Below are 20,166 nucleotides of genomic sequence, written 5' to 3' on the forward strand. Positions count from 1 at the left end.
GGATCGAGCAAAAGAAGTGTATAAGGGATGTAAGAAAAAGGTAAGAGTTGGAGTGAAAGAACGAAAGAAACTCCTGGAAGAGGAAGAAGGAATCAACATGACAAACCACTTCCAAGAAAACATTAACTTATTTTGGAAGGAAGTCAAAAGGTCCCGAAGTGGTCCAGAAAACGGAAGCATGAAAGTGATTAAATCGAAAGTTGGGAAAATGTTGACAAATGAGGAAGAAATAAAAGAGAGATGGATGAAGTATTTCGAGGAAGTCTTCGAAAGCGACCTGAGTGACAGTGATTCCAGCGGCGAATCAGACATGAATGATGAATGGGTGAATCTTACCGAAATCAGCATGGATGAGATAAAAAGATCGATTAAATGTAAGAATGGTAAGGCGTAATCGGTTTCGATAATATTGCTGCTGAATATTTTAAAGGAGATTGCCGTGTAAATCTCACATGGTTGTGCAATCTTTTTAACCAATGTTTAAATGAGGGTTACACGCTTTTAGATTGGAGAAGGGCTATGATCATGCCGTTATACAAAGGTAAAGGGCCACGTATGGAACGTGGGAATCATAGGGCTATTAGCCTGCTAAGCTCAGTTGGCAAGCTGTATTGTAGAATTTTCCTCTCTGCCTACCCCTGCGTGGAAATGGCGTGATGGTTAGTTAGTTACTGCACAAAAGTCTCTACTGCTCCCAACCATCTAGAGCCCGTGAAACTATGGCATCCCCAATTGGGGTATGTTGTGAGGCTGAAGGTAGTGGGGAGGGGAAGGAGGTGGGAAAAAGAAGGCTGGGAAGTACCTTGTTATCACAGCTAAAACCATTTCAAGCAATGTTCTGAATGGTGGTCCTACACCAGGGCAATACTGAGAGTATCTTCCACTCTGGAGCGTGCCGCAAATAAAAAAGCTTAAATTACTTAAAAATCTTTATTAAGTTGTGGGATAATATGGGAATAAATTATGAAATAATTAATTTATTTGCCCACGTTGGGATTTGAACCCCACGACTTTCAGAGTTAGTCGAGAGGCTTGCCCCTCGACCACGGAGACCATTGTTAATAATAATCATACAAACCCCAGCTGCTTCCTTGAAATGGCTTTAGCCATGTTTTTTGCCCAAATTAGCCAGGTACTTGCCAAACTTCTTCTTCTCCATATCCTTCCCCTCCCCACTAACTTCATCCTCACAACATACCCCAATTGGGGATGTCACAGTCTCACTGGGCCTTTCGCTTTATTACACCAATAATTATTTTATAAATATAAATTATTCAGGTATAAATGAATCAGATACATAGGAGGGAACGTTTTGAAGTTCGCGGAATGGGGGGTAAGGAGTGGAAATAAATTTATTTTTATTTTTCAATATATTTACCAGCTACCCTAATACATTTTTCGGATCTTTTAATTAAATTATGTATACCCTCAAAAAAAAATATTTGTCTAAAAAATACTCCGAAACTGTATACTTCACTTCACTTGAAAACTTTTTCCCACGAAGTTCTTTTTTCAAGTATGGAAAAAGGTAATAATCACTAGGAGCCAGGTCAGGACTGTAGGGTGAATGTGGCAAAATTTCGAAGCCCATCTTCTGCAGGGCAGCCATCGCAACACGGCTCTTGTGAACAGGCGCGTTGTCGTGCAGAAGGAGGACACCTTTGGTCAATTTTCCCCTTCTTTTCTCCTTGATGGTTTCCTTTAATTGGTCTAGAATTGAAGCGTAGTAAACTCCGGTAATCGATCAACAGGATTCCTTCGGAGTCCCAAAAGACTGCCGCCATGATTTTCCCAGCCGATTGTGACACCTTAAACTTCTTGGGTGGTGGTGTGCCTTTCTTGTGCCACTGTATAGAGTCCTGTTTAGACTCAGGTTCATAATGATGAACCCAAGTTTCATCACCAGTAACAATTTGAGCCAACACTCCATCTTTGTATTCCTTACAGAGGTCCAAAAATGCACGAGAACACTCCACGCGCTATTGTTTTTGAAGCGGCGTGATCATTCTCGGCACCCATCTTGCGCTGACTTAGTTATGCCAAGATGGTCGTGAAGAATTTTGAAAATGGATGTATCTGATACTCCAACCATTTCTGCGAGCTGTTTCTTCTTTAGTCGGGCATCTTCTATTGTTAATATTTCGACTTTTTGAATAATTTCCTGAGTGGTCATCTCGATAGGCCTTCCTGGCCGTGGGTCGTCTTCAAGCGACTCCCTGCCTTGTTTAAAGAGGGTTTGCCACTTGTAAACCATAGTTTTACTTGGACAAGAGTCCGTAAATGTAAACGTATGACATCTCTTCCAGTATGATCTGAACTGATTTTCCTTGCTTGGTAAGGAATTTTATAACAGCGCGGAACTCGATTTTCCCCTTGATTGACTTGTTTGGTCTACGATAGCTCATAGTCTAATGACCTAATTATGATAAAACCCGGTATTTATACTAATAATGAGTTTCTCAATTAGTACCTAATTCAGCGACACCCCCACTAATCACCTACCTATTCCGCGAACGCCCCCTAATTAATTACGCCCCCTCGTATCATATACATCAATCAATGATTAGATGATTCTAAATATTTCGCTATGTGTTAATCAAGATATTTTTAACAGTTAGTCAATCAATTCTCATTATAACTGTGTAGGTATTGGGCATTTCCGTTGGTCATTAATTCTGTGGTCACAACATTACCATTGAGGAAAACATTCTGCCTCTGAAACTTGGAAAAAAACTAAACTAGTTGTCTTTAGCATTTGTTTGTTGTTGACTTATTTAGCTACTGGGTGGTTCTAGCTGTGTTGCAACTTTAAAATAAAATAGATACAATTCTAGAGTTGTAGATACTCTTGGGATCGCCCTAGTGAAAGAATTAGAATGATTTTAGCCATGTTTGGTGATCAGATCTGAATAGGTACTTCCCAATATCTCTTCCCCATGTCCTTCGTTTCCCCACCCACCTCACAACGTCATAAACAAAGTCTGTTTGGTTTTGAAATGAGAATATGTTTGGTTCCTACCGGAATGTCATTTATCCAGCTGCTACCTTCCCCTAACTGTTTGAATTATGGAACACAGCAAGAAAAGCATCCTAGTTAGAGACCAGCTCAGGTACGCAGGCTCCATAGAAGCTGGGTTTACTGTACAGGGTCCGCATATACTTTAATATAACTGCTAACCCTGTACAAATTACAAGTGCACCCCACGGTTGAATTTGGAAGCCACCTCTAGTCTGGAGCCCTAAAATATCTGAAAAAACCCTAGACTCTGTGCAGAAACTGGCAGTCCATTTGATAGATTCTCCTATAAACAGATTGCAATCTTTAGACCACAGGTGGGAATGCTGTCCTTGTTCTACCGGTATCTCAATAGAAGATGCTCCATGGAACCAGCGTCATTGATTCCTTCGGCACCGGTGCACAGTCGGGAAACACGCCAAACCCGCTCCCAACATTCATGCACAATTCACATTTGTCACATGAGAACTGATCTTTTCTACGACTCATTCATGAGTGCAACACCTCGGCTGCGGAATGATTTGAATATGAAGCATGGTGTTTTCTCTTTCTAACCCTGTTTATATCATATTTCTCACCACAACGATAAGGAAAACACAAAGATTTCTGTGAGACCTTATGAATTGTTCCCAAAAGTGAGCAAATTAGCCGAAAGAGTTGAAATACGATTGTATAATACTTGTAAATTAAGAGGCCGCAAGTGGTTAGTTTTATTTTTACATTTATCAACGCTACGTAGTATTAAATTCGACTCATGTAAAATTCTAATTACGGAAACTTATTCAGAACAAATAACCCCTCCCGCGTTTTAGGGTCAAATATGACCGGGCGTCCATATTTTATAAAAGTATTGCTATCTTTTTTTCTGTCATGCGGAAATACGTAATTTTTTTGACGTTAGAAAGAGAAATAATAATTCTTTCTAGTTTGCCTCAAATATGTATACTGGATGCCATTAATAAAATCAAAAAAAATGGCCAAATGAATAATTCATATTTCGCGTCGCTATCGTAAAAATTGGTCTGACTTTAAAAATTATTTTTTATTATATGAACGAGATAAAAGTGTAGTAACAGTTTTCTTACAAATTGCTCAAACTAAATGAATGTGTTTTTGAAATATCGAGTTCTCTCAAATTTTCTACTATTGGAGTAAAAAATTAGGTAAAAACGTGGTTAACGTTTTTGATAACATCTTTCACGTTTGATATTAATATTTTATAATTTGGAAATGGTAATATTTATTTTAAATGCGTTCACCGGAAAGATAATTTTATCTGGTTTCTAAAACAATATTTGTTTTTAAGGAAAATTAAAAAATAAAATGTATATAGCGCATTTGAAATACACAGAAAAGGTTTCAAATTGAACAAAAGTTTTGAAATTACTGAATGGTTAACATAACTTGAAATATGACTATATATCATAACAGTTAGACTAATCGTTAGATAAGACAAACGATAACAATATGGCGCTTCTCACAAATTTCTTCACGTTCAGGTAAATTTTTTAGTACATTAGCACATTTTCAACGTTACTGTATAAGGGTTCTTTGACTGCATCGCGCTATGCAAGTTCGTGCTCTATGACAACGTTAGAATTGCAAACCCAGCGTCATTGTTCTCAGTTGTGGTTTTAAAATAGGTTTTTACTGTCCATCCTGTGATGTACATAGATTATTTAAACCACACTGATAACAATGTAGATATCTTAGTGGAAATTTACTGTTATTCATTATTATTTGTTCTTCCTTTCGTCGAGCGTATTAAGGTAGGCACTAATCCTTTAAATAAGCTTTTAATGTTTCTCATTATTATGTTTTCTTTTGTAAAATTCTTAGAAATACAGTGAAACTCTCTAAACCCTTCGTCCCACAGGCTCGGTAACGGTACGAAATCGATAAAAACCGGAGACCCGCATAGCGAAGTAAAGTTCACTACGGTTTCCACTGTGGGATTTTTCCGTGCCAGTGGAACAACGGGGCTTAGAAGGTTTTACAAGGTACCAGAAAAAACTCATATTGGATTATTTGGGTCATTTTTGAATTTCATTTCAAGAAACCGAAAAAACAATAGTTTTTAAGGATAAAAACTTCTTATGTGGAACTTAGGTAAGTTTTGCTGTACTGTTGTTTAGGGACGTGCTTGACTTACTTTCACCAGTGATTCCTGACATTATTTGGAGTAAAACTTTGATCTCCGGTGACACCTTTTTGATGATTTTTTTTTTCTAATTTTTTTCTTCAAAACTAAACCAAAAAAAAATTCTTCCAAATTTCATCACTGGTCGCTCATCCGAGCAACAGCCCAACACCTCACACCGCCCGTAACTGTCCAATACCTACTGATTTTTTAAATTGAAAAAAAAAAACAAAAAATGTCACCGGAGACCATAATTTTTTTAACATTTTTACAGTCAAGTAAACACCCTGTATATAAAATATAAAATTTCGCAGTTTTCATTCCAAAATGGTATACAGTGAAACTCGGTTAAGAAGTTCCCACTTGGGAAGTTTTCAGGCTTATTTTGTTTTTTCGGTCCCTTGAAATTCCATCCAAAAACCGCAAAAAATACGGTTATGAAGTTGTAAAGTTCGGTGGTGAATCCATCACAAACGAAAACTAGTGGCAAAATATACCTGAAAATGTCCCTTTTTCCTGCAAAAGATAAATTATAACTAAGTGAAGTTATTCTCTGCATCCCATTTACAAGGTTTTAGAAGTTCGGCAGTAAAACCATCATAAACTAACGTCACAACATAGGTATCTGAAATTAACCCTTTTTCAATAGTCATAAAATGCACTGAAGCTGATTACGCAAGTTACACAGTTGCAGCTTGGGATTTTTGTTTGCTATGATTGAAAAAATATGAAAACAGCCAGAAACAATAACACTAATAACTATGAACACAAAACTAGTAAAAAAAAAAATTCTTTTGCAAATATGTAAAATTTGGATCCCATTTAAGAAGTTTTTTTTGTCCGGTTAACTTCTTAACCCTTCAGTACTTTCATCACTTTTGTTCAGTTTGCAATGTTTTCTGTGTATTTCAAATGCGCTATATACATCTTATTTTTTAATTTTCCGTAAAAACGAATACTGTTTTAGAAACTAGATAAAATTATCTTTCCGTTGAATGCATTTAAAATAAACATTACTATTTCTAAATATTACAATTTTAATATCAAAAGTGAAAAAAAAATTACAAAAACGCTAACTGAGTATTTCTCAAAATAAATGTACGTAACGAAAATGTAGTTACGAAATAGTGTTACGAAATAGTCATAAGACGTAACTAAATAGTAAACATAAGGCTTGTTTACACAATGGCAAATTTTATTTTACTTTTTTTATTATTTATTCAATTTAATTAGTTGTCGTCTTTTTTAAATGTAAGTAATTATCCTTTACTTTTTTTTATTTATTGTACATACTACAAACATACATAAACTCACGACCCAAATATTTGTATTTTGTTATACCAAAGGGGTTTAAAAAAAAACAAGGGAGTATAAATAAATGTTTTTTAATCAAATTATCAGCTCCCAAATTGAAGTACCTAACACAATATTCAACAAATCTTAAGAAATTAAAGAACAGGCACTGTTTAAACTATTAAAAAATTAATAACATACAATTATTTAGTTTGAATCACTATCCATTAGCGTTTTATAAATTTCTTCCTCATCTTTATAATAATTGAAATCTTTCCGAGACACATTTGGTCAGTTTTTCAGTCTTTGGTTTATCACTCCGCTTTGGCGCATGAATATAGTCATTTAGTGATAGAGATTTAGAGATAAGGCCCTTACAAACCACTTTCTTTTTTGTATGAATATTTTCCAGTTTTTCGTTTTTAAGATAGTCACTCCACATGGTTTATCTTTGATTTTGTTAGAATCTTCATTTTCACTATATTTTCACATATTTTCAGTATCAGTGTTATTTTCTATGGCATTATTATTTCCTATTATAACATCTCCGATTTATTATATAATCCAGTTTCGATGGGAATAGCATCATTATTAGTCTTAGTTTGTTTATGCAATAATATTTTCAGAATATTCACTTGCCTTTTCATCCGATTACAGCACTGTCTTAAATTCTTATTTCGACTTTTTAATCGAGTATTTTCTTCAGTCAGCTTTTGTAGTCTTTCCTTTAGGATTTTTTTATTATTTTTTCTACGTTCAAATGTATTATTGTCTTGTGTCGTAGGATTAGCCTTTTTCTTTCTTTCAGCTCTTTTATCATTGGCTTGTCTCCACTTTGCCCGTAGCTCTTCTTTTTCTTCTTCTGTAAGAATTTATTTTTTTATTTTTGATATTTTCTATAACTTTTGTTAAATGCTTAATTCGGATTTCCTCATATTTATTTGTATTTTCCTTTTTCAGTCTTTCTCTGTAAGCGTTTTGCTTTTTGGCATTGGTTTTTGGGGGCATTCCTTAAAAAAAATTATGCTGTAGTTATGGTTTTATCAGAGTAAATAAAAATAAATTTATATTTAAATAAGCTTTTATAAAAAACTTAAGGCACTTATAAATATTGTATAGAGCGCCTGTAGAACGGATAGTGTGTATGAGTGCCTCACGCTTATTTAAAATAAAACCAGTATTGGACGGCTCAGCTTGATCTTCAAGTACTTGTCATTATGTATAATGCCATATAATCGCGATGATAAAACATACAAGTCCGACGACACCTGCTCTGCCATTGACCATCAGGAATTTCCAGCGCATCCTATGTATTACAACCTACCTACTTTCCAGCGCCATCAACAGATCTGCTCTATGGTATAATAATATTTATTTTTTTCCTATTATATCTAAATACATATGTATATTTGTGCATTGTGCATAATATATTACATTATTACTAAACTTACATAAGACTTTCATAAAAATGCTAGACACACTTACAATATACTTACTTTTCTTAATCACGTTGTAACTGTGTACACTCAGCTTTACATTGAACTTTTTCGTTACGTTACGAAATTCATAACAAACGTTACGAAATTGTAATAAGAATTTATGTTATAAAAAGTCAATGGTTTGATAAAATTTAAAAGTGTTAATATGTAAGCTTAGCAATGTTCGTACCGCACATGTTACAAAAAGATGAGTAGAAAAAGACTTACCGTTTTGTGAAAAAAGGCTAAAATATTTTCTGTTACGAAATAGTGGTCCCACTAAAGAAACACGTTATTACTGATTTTAACAATTAATGTTATGGCGGAGAAGTCAGACCAACAATTAATCAGAAAGAGGCTAGTGTTGCCCATGTTAAATTTTACAAATGGGTTAAAAAATTACGGTGGAAGTACTAATAAAACGTAACTAAAGAGTAGTTACTAAAAAGTAAATGGTGATGTCTCATTTTGTTTTTTGTGCATAAATTATTAATTTATTATGAAACCCCATAGAAAATTACCTTTTTACAGAAACTACATTTAATTAAGACCCTAAAACTTACAAAAAATCACATATTATAACGTTATTATCGCATTTTATGAAGTATAAACAAATGAAGTGGGTAGGGTGGCAATTTTATTTTGTATGGAAGGTAAAAATCGATATTTAAAAAAAAATTAAAATGTTTGCGAATTGATACGATTGTAATGTTTATTTTTCGATATTTTAAAGCCTAATATTTATTCTACAAAATGGTGCATATTTTTTTTGTATGATTAATTAAAAACATGTGAAATTTTTGAACTGTTTGTAGGCACACTTTATTTTTCCAAAATGTACACTTTTTTTGAGAAATACTCAACTACATTTTTACTTGCTAAAAATTGAGCGAACTCGATATTTCGAAAAACATTCGTTTTGTTTAGGGAATTTGTAAGAAAACTGTACCTTCACTTTTATCTCATTCATGTAATATAAAATTAGAAACAATTTTTAAAGTTAAGCCGATTGTTTTTTATTTATTTTTTTTATTTTATTTTATTTTTTAATTTTTTTTATTTTTTATTATCAATATAAAGTTTTTTTACAGGTTTTTTTTTTTCGATGTCTGTGTCACTAGGATAAACCTGTGTCGAGACAGACGTATTTGATACATGAATTAATGTTTACATATTTTTTGATACACAAAATATTTCATTACATTAAATGACATTGTGAAAAAGATACAAAATAATAAATAAAAATAATAAATGATAAATTTGTTAATCAGCATCTAGTTGGAGTACATACTTATGTTGGGATTTTTATAAAATTTTTGATCATGGATCTGTCTTGGCTGATGATCCAATACTTGATGTCTGTTTTATATTTCAAAAAAAATTCGTTCAGTCTAATGGCTAGTGGGAGAGCATTATATAGCCTTGTTGCAAAATATCTAAAATTTCTCTGGCCAAAAGTTGTTTTAGCGAAAGGGATTTGTAAGAAATTATGTCCTTTGGTTCTAGTATCACGAGCAGTTTGGATATTGTCAAAAGTAGTTTTGTGTTTGAAGAGGTATGTTAGTATGTTTTTAGCATAAAGTTGCCTAATGTCCATAACACAGATTTTCCTAAAGATTTCATCCGAACTGCTTGTGATTGGTAGTTTGAGGATAATCTTTATTATAAGTTTCTGAGCTTTAGATATTGGATCAATGGCGGCAGCGTTTGCTCCTCCCCATGCTATGATACCATATTCTATTAAAGATTGACAAAGTGCATAGTAGATTGTTTTGAGCTGGCTTAGGTTGAGAAAGTTGCGAGTTTGTCTAAAAAAGTAAATGAATTTTCTAAGTTTGTTTGCTGTAGTGGTTATATGTTGTTTCCACTTTAAATTGCTGTCAAAAATAATACCTAAGTATTTAATTTTAGTTACCTGTTCTAAATAAGGGCAATCACATATTATCGTATTTGTCAGGTTGCAAGCACATATTTTAATTTGATTTTCTGGGTTTCTTAAGGAAGGATTAATACTAAATTCAATGTATTTAGTTTTGGTCACATTCATTGTTAGTGTATGATTGTTTAACCATCTTTTAACCACAGTTATGCCCCTGTTAGCTTTTATGTATACATCATTCCAATTGCTTGATTTGAAGAGGAGAATCGTATCATCAGCGAAACTTACAATTTTGGCATCTATTTGAAGATTACATAATTCATTTATGTATATTAAGAACAAGGTAGGACCTAAAACACTTCCTTGAGGCACGCCGTAGCTAATTGGTAATTGATTGCTATTGCAGTTGTTGATTTTCACACTTTGCTTTCGGTTTGACAGGTAATCGCTAATAATAGCAAGTTCATCACCATTTATACCAATATTATATAGTTTTTGTAAAAGTTTAGAGTGAGAGATAGTATCGAATGCTTTGCACAGGTCTAAGAATATTGATATGCATTTTGATCCCTTGTCTAAGTTTTCATTTAGAAAATCGATAACTGTTGCCAGGGCTTCGGAGGTGCCTTTATTTTTCCTGAATCCAAACTGGTTGAGTGATAGTATGTTATTTTGTTCAAGGTATTCGATTAGTTGATTATTAAAAGTTTTTTCAAAGACTTTAGATAGTGAATTTAGTAATGTAATTGGACGATAGTTAGTTATGTCCGCTCTAGAGCCTCCTCTATGTATTGGGATTATGATTCCGTGTTTTAGTTTGTCAGGGAATCGGCCTTTTAGGATGCTTAGGTTAATAAGATATGTTAAGGGAGTGGTTATTTCTGATACAAGTTTTTTTAAGGCAATATTTGATATATCGTCCAAGCCAGTTGAAGACGAGTTTTTTAATGAGTTTATGATCAATCTAGTATCTTCATTTGAAATTTGTTTTAGACTAAAATGCAAGTTGTTGGGCAAATTTGTATTACAGCTTAGTGAACTGGAGTTAGTATGGTTTACATCGATATTTTTTGCGAGTTGTTCACCTATTTTTGAGAAGTATTTATTTGCATGATTAACAATAATATCGGGATTACTAGAAAAACTAAATATTTTATCATTTACTTTTAGTTGTTTTAAGTCATTCGTAGGATTAGGTTGAGAGTGAGTGGCTTCTTTAAGTGTTTTCCAAAGTTTTTTAGGATCATTATTACAGTTTTCTATTTTCTGTTTGTAATATATCTCTTTAGCCTTTCTTATTATTTGGGTACAAATGTTTCTATATCTTTTATAAAAGTTTCGAAGTTGTATATCATAAGGATTGTTAATAACGTTTTTGTGGAGTTTGTTACGTTTACGGATAGATTTAATAATAGTGTGGTTAATCCATGGCTTAATTGGTAAAATATTATTTGGTATATGTTTTATAATTATGTTTGTATGTTCGTTAATGGTAGTCTGTAAGTAATTGATAAAGTACGTCCAGGCGTCTTCTGGATTTATGGTGTTAAGTAATTCTGACCACGATTTACTCATCAGAGATTGGCGAACACAATCATAATTGATTTGAATGATTTTTTTCTTATTTGTTGTGTTTTTATGTTTGTCTTTTCTGTTGCATGTTTGTATGGAAAGAATAGTGGTGTAGTGGTCGGTAAGTGTAGATTCATATACAATAGATATTACTGAGCAGTTGGATTTGACCATGATGTGGTCAATGCATGAAATGGAGTCTAATGTAGCACGTGTGGGACTGTTTATGGTGCTTTGGAATCCATGGTATGTGAGCGTATTTAAGTATTCTTGGCACTGAGAATGTTCGTTTGTGGGCAGAATATTTATGTTGAGGTCACCAGCAATAATACAATTTTTAATATTACATAATTCAGTTAAACAGTTATTAATTGATTTTAGGAATGGTGAAATATTATAAGAGGATGGAGAACGGTATATTGCTAAGATACATGTGTCATTATTGAGAGTTATTTGCAAACAGTTTGCACCGCTGACTTGGATTTCCTTGACAGATAAACCAATCAGGTCAGTTCTGGTATAGACAACAACTCCATCATTTTGTTTAGTATGTATTGAAGTGCTGTAGTGATCATACCCTTTCAAAATTTTAGGAGCATAATTTTTTGGTATCCAGCATTCAGTAAGAATAATTATATGAAAAGAGGTTCCAATATTATCAAGTTGTAGCAAGAATTCGTCAAAATTCTTGGAAATTGATCTAATATTTTGCTGTAAGATTTGAAGAGAGGATGAGTGTGTTTGTAGTACATTTTTACAGAAATTAGGATTTGTTACGATAGCAGTGCGAAATATGAATTATTCATTTTGGCTATTTTTAGGATTTTATTAATGGATTCCAGTATGAATATTTGAGTCAAATTGGAAAGAATTATTATTTCTCATTCTAACTTCAAAAAATTAAGTATTTCCGCATGATAGAAAAAAAGATAAAAATACTTTTATAAAATATGGACGCCCGGTCATATATGAACCTCAAACACGGGAGGGGTTAAGAAAGTTTCACTGTATAATTTTACATGTTAACACACTTCGGATGGGTAAGGTATTTCTACCTGTTCGGTCCATTGTTGCTTAAGGAAGGGAAGGGTATTTTTACCTTTTGCGCCGGCTTCATTTCAATGGCAGAAAAGAATAAATTTTTCAATTTTTTTGTAAGAATATTATATGCCAATCTCTTTCTAAAGATCCCAACTATATGTACATATTTATCAAATCGCAATACAATTCTTCTTTTATATTTATATTCGAGTCTTTCGTATACATCTGTATTTCAACAAAGGGACCTTTTATTATTGAATTCCTTTTTTTTTTTTATGTGACACCTCACAAGAGTGTCCCTGCCTGTGCAGTGTACAGACAGGGGAACTATGTCACCACACGGTTGGGCGGTGTTGTGAGACGGAATAAGGTAGGGGCTGTAGGAAGGGATTTGTTAATGTGGGCCTTGAAGAGGCTCGGATTATAGGAGGGAGGAAAAACAGATGCCGGTAGCTCGTTCCACATACGAGCCGACTTACACAAAAACGAGTCGTAAAAACGGCCCGTTCTCATGAAGCCAACGTCAACAGTGAACGGGTGTTCAGTTCGTGTCCGTCGAGTTTCGCGCACGTGCACCGGTGCATCAGGAATCAATGCTGCTAGCTCCTTGGAGCAGGCTCCATTGAAATACCTGTAGAACAGACACAGCATGCCTACATTGCGTCTATGCATTAGAGAAGGTAATCGGTCTGTTAACAACGGATTGTCAATCAGACGGATCGCTCTCCTTTGCACAGATTCAAGCAAGGTTATTAAGTATTTTGGGGCACCAGCCCAAAGGTGGCTCCCAAATTCAATAGTTGGGCAGACTTGAGACTTGTACAGGGTCAGCAGCTGGTCACTGTTGAAGAATCTCCTAGCCCTGTACAAGACGCCCAACTTTTTGGAGGCCTGATTTACTCGGGCTTCTATGGATCCCCGATACTTGAGCTGGTCTGATATAGTAACTCCAAGCTCCAGGTATAGTAACTCCTGACACTTGACAAGCAATGATTAACGAAATAAGTAATTTTTCGGTCATTTTATAGCTTGCGTATGCTGAGTTAGTATGTAGAAATTTTTTATTGAAATATTTTCACTATTTTCGAAGATATAGCGATTTAAAACAAATTAAAATAATTTGTTCGGGACCTTTATTTTCGCTCGTCACCAGCGGTCTGCCAGCGCAAAAGGTATCCACCTGAAGTGTGTTAATATTCTTTATCTCGTGTGAAAATTCATATGTATTGTAATTTAAGTTAGTTGCAATTTTTTCTAAATCTTAATCTGCTATAATTCAAGTGTTGAATCAATAGATTGTCGATTTTGATAAAAATTTAACTGTTTCCTTTTTAGATGTCCATCCACACAAATTTAAATACATATTTTATGATTCATGATAAATATTATTAATGTGATTAATATTATTAATCACATTATATTATCATGATTCAAGCATATTGAAATTAGTGGTCACATTATATTCCTCCGTCATTTGTGAATATTTGTCTCAAGTGTCCAGTACTACTATCAACATTTTTTTAAGTATCTCCAAAACCATGTGGTTATAAGTTCAATTCAAGCCATGCAAATGAATTATTTTTCATTTGTGCGTGTCAAATTATTTGGTTATTGTGGTTGCCCATCGAAAGGTTTGTCTTTTGTGCTTTGTTTATTTATTTTTTTAAATATTTTTTTATTACAGATTTTTATTACCTATTACAATACACATCGCATAATTTACATTACTTTAAATAAATAAATGAAAAATTTAACAATATATTTTAGAGTCCTTGCTTAAAATTTAACAAGAGTATATTTTAGAGTCCTTGCCTAAAATTTAACAATAATATATTTTAGAGTCCTTGCCTAAAATGACTCTTGAAACCTCCAACGCCAATGCTGAAAATGTCAAGAAACCTAGACATTTCATTTAGCAGAACCATTCCTCTTGTCATGCTATGCTGGGCTAGAACTTCTGTTTTGCCACGTGGAATATAGAGCAAGTCGTGGTGTAGACCCTGGCGGTAGTTCTTTAGTACAAACAATTTATAGCATTCCAGGAGGTATGGGCTGTCAATAAATTAGTTGATTATCTGAATGATGTTACTGTAAGGGCCCCATTCCTCCTAGATTGGAGACATTCGCAGCGTATATTGGAGAGCTAATCCATGCGATGCATAAATCGCGTGTACCCTCCATGCATTCTCATATAAAGATATCTTAGAAACTTTAATATTATGGTTGTCTTCGGAACACGGTCTGGTTCATATGTAATATTATAATTATTTTTGTTCAGGAGCTTTCTGGCATTCAGCTCTGTCCAACATAGGCCTCCCTCCCAGGTTTGCGAATCCTGAACGGTTCTTATCTATCTGAAGCCTGCTGTCCGTTTAAGATCGTCAGTGCATCTCGTCTGTGTGCAACCTCTGCTCCTTTTTGTTGTTCCAATGGTCATCTGTTAATCGTGCCATATGCCCGGCATTCCACTCGAGGTGGGAGATTTTGGTTTTGTCGACCGTCTTAGACTTGCTCGTTATCCAATCGTTAGTTGTTAAATAGACACGTCCGGAGATTAACATAAAAAAAAGAAACAAGAGACAACACAGTGATTTTTAGTAAACTTCTCGAGGCTATCGCTAAATATGTCTGTAATTTTGCCACTACAAGATGGTTAAGTTGGTTCTTTGGCAAGAAATATAAAAAGTTTTTGGGATTTTGTTTATTTTTTTATTATAAAGCGGACGCAGTTTGATAGTTTCCGTGAATACTTGTTGGCCCATTTTATCTCATTCCTTTAACCTGGTCTATTTGATAAAATTCACCAGGGTTATCATTGGATATGTGGCTATGTCTTCTGGTCCCACAACATGTCTTCCCAGATATCTGAGTCTTGTTTCCATCAGGGCGGGACTTTGAGTGTCTTCATCTTCTTCACATTTCCTGCGTCTATTGGTGTGTTCTACTATAACAACTGCATTTGTCTCCTGAGATGCGGTTTCTTAGTAAAAGGTGTTTGGTGTAGAGATATCTTCCTAAGTAAGTTTGCATAAGGTAACCCTTACAAATCTTCTCTCAATTTTGCTGGTCTGTTTTTTTTTATATCTAGTTTTATAATTTGACCCAAATATATGTATTGATCTACATAATATAGTAACCCAAATAAATATATGTATCTGTTTATTGCAGTTGTCTGAACGCTTGGACACGGCTGGCCACGGTTTCCGCCTCGCCGTGAAGTACTACCTCCCCAAGCTGCTGGCCTCGCCCATCACGCATGCCTTCCTCTACTTCGACTATGTGGCCATGCTGCTGAAGCTGGCCCCCTGCACCGAGGATATGGAGAGCTTTCAGCAGGTACTGACTACGTCATCATCAAACAATGCGTCAAATTATCATCAAATCCATTGAGATCTTTTATTTAAGGCGAAGCTTAATGCCAAATCACTATTTTGATTAATCTTACATATCTTACACCAGGGTTATACTGAGGGTATCTTCCACTCTGGAATGTGCCGAAAATATACTATATATTATTTTAAACGAGTGAATTGTGAAATAACACAAATTAATCAAATAAAATTTACTTTCGTATGCCATGATTTGACCCCGCGACCTCCGGTTTGCTAGTTGAGAGCCTCACTCCTCGACCATGAAGGCCGTCAAATCCGGTTAGATTAACTTGGAATTTAAACTAACTGTGTGTATTATTTGTTTTTTTAGGTTGAGGGTCTGATGAGGCCAATCCAGAAATCTCTTCTTCTGGCACTGGGGAATGGTCCCAAAATGTAAGTTTTCATTATTACAAAATTGGTTATCCCGAATACATCAACATGTTATTATAATCTTTTATCATTCCATACTCAATTTTTTCAATTGTTTTAACTGTTCAATTTGTGGTACTTTCCAGCGAGGCCGCCAGCCGCATGGCCTCCAAGGCCCGAAGGCAGGTGGCCCTGGAGAAGACAAACGAGCTGGCCAAGCTGATAGACAACTGGGACAATAAGGACATCGTGGGACAGTGCTGCAACGAGTTCATCAGGGGTAACACTTTCTATGATCCATTTTCCTCCTTATTACTATAAGGGGGTATTTCACTATGTCGGGCTAAATATCTGACTAGCTATCCGTTGGCTGGCTTTAAAGATCAGAATAACTTCGTTATTCAATGGCGACCGTTTCACCATTGTTTCCGAGCTTCCGGATAAATAACACTCGAAATAGTCTGGCAACATCGCAAAATGTTTGCAGTTACTCCATCTACTGCCACGGCTGTCATGCGTCACAGTCCGCACACCATGTTATGTTGATTATCAGGTCATTTTAGATAGATTCGTGTCGAATTAATACATTGTTTCTTATTTTGAACACAATCAAATAATTCAGGATGGATCATACAAGCATTCAAATTCATTCAACAAAATTCGACTCACTTCTCCGCTGTCAAACTCGGAATGTTTTGACGCCATCTTTGATTCGAGGAATAGCGCCTAACGTGAGGTTCGAGCACTGATTAGTCAAATCGAACTTTAACCCGAGCGTTAGCGTTATTCAGATATAGTGAAAACAAAAAAATGACTAATCCGCGGATTAGTGCTTAGTCAGAACATAATCAGAGATAGTGAAATACCCCCTAAGACCATTTTATAATTTATAATAACCAATATTAATGTAATTTGCAGAAGACACCCTGGGCAAGGTGGGCCCCGGCCGTCGTGTCAGTGAGCGTAGGGCCTTCCTCTTTGACGGACTGCTGCTGCTTTGCAAGCCCTGCCCCGCCAAGCAGGACCTGAAGCTGAAGGAGCGGCTCTATATACGCAAACTGGACATCATCGACAGGCCGGACACTGAAGGTTCAAATAATTACATCCAATATTCTGTACTTGTCAAGTAAAGGGTACCCTCTAAGCACTGAACAAAGCTTAGATAATAGAAACGTAGGAGATATGGCACCGAGCTATGACATTTATTACTCTACATTACTGAAACAAAGACAGATGTCACTGTCTTTAGATGCGTTTTACAGTAGTGTAGGTGAATGATGAATGGTTCATGGCCCATCTCTCTTGTTTCTATTATCTATGGAACAGTTAATCCTTATAATTGTAATCTATGACCACTGAACAGATAACACCCATTAGAACTGCCTTCCATGTATATTTGATTTTAAACCAATGTCGCTACTGACTTAATACCTTTTGGTTCTAGCCTGTTTAAAAACACTGTGTCTCTTTTACTTGTCTGACATTGCATATCACCATCCCATTTGAATTTTATAATGATAATGAAACGCAGTTTTGTGTTGGAAATTTAAGGTCCGATTAGCCAGAATTTTGGATTACGAAACATGCCCACATCGCATTTCTTGTGTTCTTCTTTTTTCTGTGTCCGTTCGAAAGAAAACTGATGTCACCAATTTACAGAAAACCTCTCAACTCATAGACCCCCAACGATAAATGAAAGAGCTTATTTTTTGTTGAAATCTGCCTTTTTTGTTATTTCACAAACAGAGTCTTAACATAAACTGAACATAAAATTGGTTGCTTAGTTTTAATTAAACACCTTTATTCATACTAAGTAGATGTTAACTTCGTTTATTTATATCAATCAGTTTTTATCAATGTATAGTTCAATTAAGTAATAAAATACTTTCATGAGCATTTTGCTCGTGCGTCTTTTCGTGTAATGTTTTTAAGGCTTCGTCTCTTCATGGGTTAGTAAATTATTGTTTATTTCCAGAGTTGCGAAACTGCCTGGAGCTTTCTCCGCGCTACGGCACCTCGGTGGTCCTCTGCTGCAACGGGGCCATAGACAAGAACCGCTGGATGGCCGACCTGGTCATGCTCAACACCAAAAGCATGCTGGACAGGACTCTCGACAGGTATAATAATTGATTAATATCCCGTACAAGAACCAACAGAAGGATAATGCTCAAATGTATTTATAGCATGTCAAAAAGACGAATCACCCCGGCCAGTAGATGCTTCTACTTCTACTGTCTCACAAATTTCAAATGGAGACTCCTCTCTCGAAAGGACCAAATTTGATATCTGTAAAAATCAAACCCGTGTTAGGCTGTGCGCTCGTCCCTCACAAAGAATAGCAAAAGAGTTTAGAGTATTATTGAGAGGAAGATCTGAAAAGGAGCCTCGTAATGCCCGCAACAGACAAATAATAAATACCAACCTTCCAATAACGGTGTACAACAAAATGTAACAATGAAAACAAGAGATTCGAGAAATATTATGAAATTCTGTGGGCTATCGCTAAAATATGTCTGGAATCTTGCCACTACAGTGGATGGTATGTACATAGTCGCCACATTAATAATAATATAATATCTTTATTGTGACAAATTTTCAAACTATAACTATAGAAATACATGAAAGACTGTTTTGTGTACATTGGTTTATAAATTAGATGAGTATATAATTTTATCAACGGAAAGTAATATATAACCCTTTACAACCGGCTTCACACGAGAGTGAGTTTGTGTTTGAAGACAGAAAATAAATTTGTTTTTGTGTCGGTGTCAATTGAACGTGCGGGAGCTGCTTATTTAGGGTACTTTTAAGCGCACATGTTTCAACCAGTAAGTCGCTCAGCCCTATGAGATCATAACTAAGAGCTTTAACAATGTGGCCCATCACAATTTTAAAAATTTTTGCCGGTTGCAAAGGGATAAGCAGTAGGTAAAATAAATGTAAATAATAGAAATGTTAATGTAGTTATGTGTTAAGGTTTATCGTTCTCATTTGCACTAGAAGTTGGGAGGAAGGTTAAGTTGGTTATTTGGAAATTAAATATGGAAAGTTTCGGGGATTCTTAGTAGGCCGTGATTGATATTGATTTTGATTGTGGCCATATTCCTTAGTCTAACTTTTTTTTTCACACAAGAGTTCCAACTGCTCCCAATCACTTGGAGCCAGTGAGACATGATGGTATCCCCAATTGGGGTATGTTGGGAGGCTGAAGGTAGCAGGGAGGGGAGCAGGAAGTGGGGAAGGACCTGGCCATTCAGATCTGGTCATCAGGCATGGCTAAAGCCATTTTAAGCAATGTTTCAATTCTGAGTGGTGGTCTTACACCCAGGGTGATACTGACAGTATCTTCCACTCTAGAATGTGTCGCAAATATACCTTATATTATTTTTAATGATTAAATTGTGAAATAACACAACAAATCAATCAAATTAAATTTGCTTTGTACACACCGAGATTTGAACCTGCGACCTTCGAATTGCTAGTCGAAAGCCTTGCTCCTCAACAATGGAGGCCATCAGGATCCATGGTTGAGGAGCAGTTGGGACTCTCTTTGCAGTATAAACATAAAAAAAAGAATCATAAAAGTTGTACAGCGTTGTAAATTAATTCATATGTATGTACATACATGGAAAAAGAATGACTGAAGCATGTGACAATTAGATTTCATTAGCACTCACCTGACTTGGACTAATGCCAATGGCTTTCTTCCTCCCAGCATACTCCTGGACCTGGAGAAGAAGCACCCGCTGAAGCTGCCCCCGCCCTCGCTGTACAGGTTTGCCGTGGACGACTCTCCTGATAATATAGTGCTGGAGGAAAGGCAGAACTCGGGAGTTCCGCTTATAAAGGTACATCTATTATTATAATAACTAAAAATCATTATCTGCAACCAATTGAAAAAACCGCTTGTGTGGTAATCATCTTCTATTCAAAATAATTTTTAAACTAACTAACTAACCATCACGCAGTTTCGCCGCAGGGGTAGGCAGAGAGAACAGACCGCC

General features: G+C 35.3%; 1 protein-coding gene across 1 annotated transcript in view; it reads left to right on the forward strand.

Annotated features, from left to right (window-relative positions):
- Positions 1–20,166, forward strand: part of LOC149410469 (protein son of sevenless-like) — a 79,216-nt gene that overhangs the window by 26,056 nt on the left and 32,994 nt on the right. The window contains exons 8-13 of the mRNA XM_089648049.1: positions 15,588–15,755; positions 16,122–16,186; positions 16,309–16,442; positions 17,081–17,251; positions 18,138–18,279; positions 19,878–20,010. Of these exons, the coding sequence (XP_089504175.1) occupies positions 15,588–15,755; positions 16,122–16,186; positions 16,309–16,442; positions 17,081–17,251; positions 18,138–18,279; positions 19,878–20,010 (813 nt within the window). The remainder of the gene's footprint in view (positions 1–15,587; positions 15,756–16,121; positions 16,187–16,308; positions 16,443–17,080; positions 17,252–18,137; positions 18,280–19,877; positions 20,011–20,166) is intronic.

Source organism: Hesperophylax consimilis, chromosome 27 (genome assembly GCF_061612785.1).
Source record: "Hesperophylax consimilis isolate HC1 chromosome 27, BYU_Hcon_1.0, whole genome shotgun sequence".
NCBI classification, from domain to species: Eukaryota; Metazoa; Arthropoda; class Insecta; order Trichoptera; family Limnephilidae; genus Hesperophylax; species Hesperophylax consimilis.